This window comes from Dromaius novaehollandiae, chromosome 30, assembly GCF_036370855.1.
Source record: "Dromaius novaehollandiae isolate bDroNov1 chromosome 30, bDroNov1.hap1, whole genome shotgun sequence".
Taxonomy (NCBI): Eukaryota; Metazoa; Chordata; class Aves; order Casuariiformes; family Dromaiidae; genus Dromaius; species Dromaius novaehollandiae.
Window position 1 is genome coordinate 2,312,469 of NC_088128.1, and position 6,186 is coordinate 2,318,654.

General features: G+C 53.0%; 1 protein-coding gene across 1 annotated transcript; it reads left to right on the top strand.

The window, feature by feature from the left end:
• The first annotated feature begins 5,265 nt into the window (after window positions 1-5,265).
• LOC135324033 (olfactory receptor 14A16-like) lies at window positions 5,266-6,186 on the top strand. Its single transcript, XM_064499466.1, has one exon. It carries the CDS (start codon window positions 5,266-5,268, stop codon window positions 6,184-6,186), a length of 921 nt encoding a protein of 306 aa, XP_064355536.1.

Here is a 6,186-nt window from a genome sequence, read left to right on the forward strand (position 1 = left end):
CTGGCCTTAGCTTCCACTTTAGCAGGCTAAAGAAGCCGAGGTCCCTCACCCTCTCCATACAGGCCATGTGCTTCATGCGCACAACCCCATCTTGGCAGACCTCCTCTGGACCCTCTCCAGTTGCTCCCCATTCCTCCAGCACCGGGCAGCCCACGCTGGGACACACTGTTCCAGACGTGGCCACACCAGTGCTGAGATGAGGGGGATGAGAACTGCCCCTGCCTGGGTGGCCATGCTCTTCCTAATGCAGTTCTGTATGCAGCTGGCCTCATTTGTGGTGAGCATGCACCACAGGCTCATATGGCATTGCTTGTAACGTCCAGGCCCTTCTTCTCGGGGTCACTCCTCTGCCACTCAGGTCTCAGCCTGTCCTGATGAACGTGTTGTTCTGCCCCACTGATGAGCCTTTCAGACAGGACAGGATGCAGGCTATACCCCTGCATAACCCACCTTTACCTGACTTCCCAGTAAAGAATGACCCATTCATGAAAACCCTCTGAGCTTGATCATCCAGCCAACATTTTGTTCCTCTGCATGTCTACTGCACATGCGCTACACTCCTTTCCTCCACAAGCGCAGGTCTTCTATCACAGAAGGCAATCAGGTGGGTCAGGAATGATTTGCCTTCAGGAAATCGATGCTGACTCTTCCCAAGCACCTTCTTCATGTGCCCAGAAATGTCATCAGAGAGTTTCCATGACACTCCTCAGGAGAGTGAGGCTGGATGGCCTGCAGCTCCCTGGTTTGTCCTTGTGGCCTTTTTTGAAGATGGGCACAGCATATTCCTTCTTCTGCTCATTGGGACCTCCCCTGCTCCCCACAACCTTTCAAAGATGGTAGAGAGCAGCCTTGCTGTCATACCAGGCAGCTCTCTCCATGTCCATCGATGTCAGCCATCCAATCTCATAGACTTGTGTAGGTGGAGTTCTAGAGACTTGGGCACTGTGGGTTGGTTTTCTCCTCAGGACTCCTGACTCAAGGCACAACAGCTCAGCAGATCCTGTGGGTGAAGGCTGAAGCCAGAAGGTCTTCCCCAGAGCTATCTACATCCACTTTTGCTAGAATCCCTGCCCCATTCTGCAGTGAGCCCACATTGCCTTGTTGATTCTTCTACTATCACTGAAGCAGTAGCAGCTCTTCTTCCTGTCCTTCACATCCCCTGCAAGTGTCTCTTTCCCAGAGGAGCTTTGGCTTCCTTAACATCATCCCTGCTTTGCTGGACAATATTTCTAAATTCCTCCTTTGCAGCCTCTGCCTTCTTCCCCTTTCCATGTGCTGCCTTATTGCCCTGGAGGTCACGTGTGAGCTCCCTGTTTAGCCAAGCTGGGGTCCAGAGATGTCTACTGATTTTACAAGGTGTTCCTATGGAGCATTCTGGTGTTTGACAGGTGCTTAATGACCTGCTGGCTTTCCTGAACAACTCTGCCCTCCAGAGCTGCCTCCCTTGTCCATGCTATGGAAGAGCTCCATACATCCAAGCTACCCCTTCACACATAGGGCATGTCCCTCCTCATCTTCCCTGGTGGTCTCTCCTGAGGAACTTGCACCCTGCCATTGAAGGACTCCAGTCATGCAAGTGATCCCACCACATCTCATGTATTCCAACCATGTGGCAGTGCTGTGACAACTTGTGCATCTCCATTGGCTCCTGCCTGCACCCCAGGCTGCATATCTTTGCATATATGTTGGCTTCAGCACCTCAGCTGTGGTGCCGACTGAAGATTTGTCACAGGGAAGCGTGTTACTGAGGACCTCATGTATGCAAAGGCTTTGATTGCAAGTGGTGACATGCTGGCATAGATAACAGGTGGCAATGCAATGGTGAAAGGAGGTTGCCGCTAAGAGAGCAAACCCTGCAGTGCCCAAGGCCAGGGAGAAACAGAGCTGGGCTGTGCAGGAATGCCAGGAGAGGGGTTGGCTGCTTGAGCTGATTTGGCAGCACTCTTCGGCCTCTGACAGACTTCTCGAACCAGTCTCCAGGAAGGACAAGGTGCCACTGAAGTCCCTGGACATGTATAGCCTGTGATCCAGCCACCCTGAGATCATCATTAGCCCAGTCCCTGCTCATATCATCTGGCAGAGTGAGAGGAGGTTCAGGGGAGGACAGCTAGAAGGGTTTGAGAGTGCAGAGACTAGAGCGGAGACCTTGGTGTGATGTGCCTCTCCCATATATGAAGCACATGCAGACAGTAGAGACTGTGCCTGAAGGCAGAGGTAGGATTCATTTTTTTGGGCACAGGTAGGAAACCCAAGATGCCCTGGGGCACTTGCCCAGCAGCGACTCCAAAGGCACATGGTTTTCCTGAATGTGCCATGCTGTATGTGCTAGAGACGTGTGGTTGTGCTGGACTCCTCCAGCATCCGACATGGCCCTGCAGGCCTCTTTCTATGTCATTAAATTGTCTGCACTGAATTACATTGGCTGCTTGTAACATTGGAATCTGCTTGCGTCTCAGCTTCCTAGTGAGTGGGGCTCTAGTTGTAGGAGGCATCTGGGGTCATTTCAGATGGCCAAGGAAATTCCCCACCTGGCCCCCACCTCATGCTCCAGAAGGATGCGGGTCTCCCAGTTGTTCTGTCAGAGCAAGCAGACACTGTACATGCCTCGGACCACCTCTGTCTTTTCAAATGTCACCAGGTGTCACCAGCTAACTGACTCCCACCCTCCATGTCCAGTGATTGCAATGGGAGTGGAGACAAGGAGCTCATGTGCAGACCCCTCTGTTGTGCACACTTCAACTTGGGAAGAGGATCTCACTCCTGTGTGTTTGTGGAGTTCATGGCAGGGATCTGAGTCCCACTCTAGCCTGGGGGCTTTTCAACAGGCATCAATGCCCAGATTGATTCATATGAATGAAAAACCGAACCATGTGTCCATGAGCTCCCTTCTTGTCCCCATCTAGGTGTCCTGCCTAGTTATGAGAAGGGAATAGGGCCTTCTGGAGAGGGACATTTCCACCTCTCATAGATAACCATCCTCTGATGAAAGAAATTGCAATGTTGCAATCTGTCTCTCTCCACTCTTTAGAAAAAGACAATAGGTGATTATTTTAGTTTATTGCAGTGAACATTTCCCAGGAGGAGGGAGCACGAGGGACAGAGAAATTCAGGCCGTCAGCTGGGCCTCTGCTCCTGAGTGGGGCCAGGCTCCTGGGATGGAGGGAGCTCATGGCAACCTGGCAGCACTGCCCAGACACAGCTGTGTGCAGGAGCAGCTCCTCTGCAAGGAGCAGCAGGGCTGTGGGCACTGCCTGCTGCTGCTGACATGAGATGAGAGAAGGCAGAGAGAAGTGCAAGGCAGTGTGGAGTGGGAGGCCAGAGGAGAGCTCACTGTGGGAGGAATCTTCGCAGATCTTTGTACAGTAAGTCTCTGTCTGTAGAGCAAGACTGCTGCAGTTCCTAGAAAGGCCTTTGAATGCAGCCCTTCCCATGACTGATAGGGTTTTAAAGGATCACTCTGCTGGCTTCTCCTTTGCAGAGGAGGAGGAGATGTTTCAGAGCAGGGAATTCCTGCCACACCATCAGCAACAGGGCATCTGGCTCCCTTCTCCCAGGGATGGCTGCAGGGATGTGAAGCCAGGGAATGCACCTAGCTCTGTGCAGGGCTGTAATTCAGAGCAGTGCCCCTGTGCCCCAGGGTGCTGTGTGCCTAGGGCAGTGACTCTGCTGCCTGTGAGGGTCAGCACTCACTCCCCATGGTGCTGTGGGGAGAAGCTCTGGGTGAGAGGGGGGACCCCTGGTAGGGCAGGTTCATCCTCCTACTGAGATGGTGCTGCATGGGTCAGGGCTGCTCACAGCTCCCGCTCACCATGAGGACATTTTGAGAGTGGAGTTTTCCATAGGACTTGTCTCTGCATGGTGGGAATGGAAATGCAGCAGTCAGGTTTAAACAAGGGGCTAAGAATCTTCACCACCACACTGAAGGAGGGATAGGTTTGCAGGTGCCTTCACCACTCCTCAGCCTACAGACAGCACCAACATCACCTTGCCAGTCTCATTGGAGATTTTCAGCTCTGCTCTTTAACACCTGCAAACAGAGATATGCCCCTGGGCAGTCTCCTGCTGCTTGGAGGTTTCTGTAGGGCAGAGCTGAGATCACAGTGGGTGGGATGGGGTCTGTGTTGGGACAAAGGAGCAGCTCCCAGCAAGGACATCTCCTAGCAGCGGAGAGATGGTCAGAGAGGGAGAGGAAACTGCTACCAGACACCTCATGTGAGGTTGGGGTGCAGGAAGTTCTCTGCCAGCCCCTGCAGGGCAGATGCTTTCCCACGAGCCAGCCCCCTTCATCTTTCCTCTCTCACCCAGCAGAGGAATGGGGAATGAGATGACTGTCCTTCAGGAGATCCCACCTTTAAGACACTTGACGCTCCATGGGGTGTGCTGCCAGGCTGTGCGCTGCCCTCCAGAAGGGCACAGCTCTTCTGTAGGACATGTGATAGCTGAATGTCCCATGCACAAGCCACAGAGGTGCTAAGGAAATGGAAATGCTGCTGCGGGTGGCTGTATGTGGGCAGCTGAAACAAGCACTGTGTGTTTTTGGCTACAAAATGAGTGCTGAGAGCTCCCTCAGTGTCAGAGCTGCATCAGAGTCCTTATTCTGATCATCGGAGCCATGTGCTATGTCACACCCTCTCCATCACTCTTGGAACATCTGAGCTGAGACAGGGAGGTGGGTTTGGAGATCTGTGCTTTGCAAGTGGACACCACTGTCAGTACAGGCCAGTTTCCTTTAAGGGTGACTTGTGGCTGAGATTGTCTGCTGAGACAGGTGCACACCCAAGGCATCTGGGAATGGGAGTGATGTGGAGACCAGTGTGTTGTCTCTGTCCTAGGGCACAGGGAGAGCTTTTGCCTCTCAGGCCTCACTAGTCTTCACACTGAGAGCAGGGGAGAGGTTGCATATTCCTACCCTGCAGAGCAGACAAACAAGCAGACAAGCCCCCACCCCCCCCACCAAAGTGAAGCTGTTGCTTTTGTGATCAAAATGCCTCAGAACTGGATGTGAAGATGTTAAACAGACTTTGTACATTACAGCAGGACTGACCCCTCGTGGCACACGCAGCCAGCCCAAACTGGAGCTCCAGACAGGGAGCTGAACCAAGGTCCTGCTGAGGAGAAAAGCACTGTTTGTGTGTGTGTGTGTGTGAGAATGTGTATGCTGGGGGTGTCTGTGAGAAAGGGAAAGAGATTTGAATGGAGAAGTCTCTCCTGACTTGTCACTGTCTTTTCTTCCTTTAACAGTCCCACGTGCCTGGAGGGAGCAAAATGTCCAACAGCAGCTCCCTCAATGAGTTCCTCCTCCTGGCATTTGCAGACACACGGGAGCTGCAGCTCTTGCACTTCTCGCTCTTCCTGGGCATCTACCTGGCTGCCCTCCTGGGCAACAGCCTCATCATCACAGCTGTAGCCTGTGACCACCACCTCCACACCCCCATGTACTTCTTCCTCCTCAACCTCTCCTTCCTCGACCTTGGCTCCATCTCCACCACTGTCCCCAAATCCATGGCCAATTCCCTGTGGGACACCAGGGCCATTTCCTACTCAGGATGTGCTGCCCAGGTCTTAGGTTTTGCCATTTTCATTTCAGCAGAGTATTCTCTTCTCACAGTCATGGCCTATGACCGCTACATTGCCATCTGCAGACCCCTGCACTACGGCACCCTCATGGACAGCAGAGCTTGTGTCAAAATGGCAGCAGCTGCCTGGACAAGTGGTTTTCTCTATGCTCTCCTGCACACTGGTAACACATTTTCCATACCACTGTGCCAAGGCAACACAGTGGAGCAGTTCTTCTGTGAGATCCCCCAGATCCTCAAGCTCTCCTGCTCAGATGTCTTCCTCAGGGAAGTTGGGCTTATTGTGTTTAGTACCTGTTTACTCTTTGGGTGTTTCATTTTCATTGTGCTGTCCTACGTGCAGATCTTCACTGCTGTGCTGAGGATTCCCTCTGAGCAGGGCCGGCACAAAGCCTTTTCCATGTGCCTCCCGCACCTGGCCGTGGTCTCCCTGTTTGTCAGCACCTCCTTTTTTGCCTACCTGAAGCCCCCCTCCATCTCCTCCCCAGCTCTGGATCTGGTGGTGGCTGTTCTGTACACAGTGATGCCTCCAGCAGTGAACCCCCTCATCTACAGCATGAGGAACAGGGAGGTCAAGGATGCCCTGAAGAAACTGGTTCAGTGTGCATGA

Coding starts and splice junctions, on each gene's coding strand:
- LOC135324033 (XM_064499466.1), top strand. CDS start 5,266: ATGTCCAACAGCAGCTCCCTCAATGAGTTCCTCCTCCTGGCATTTGCA.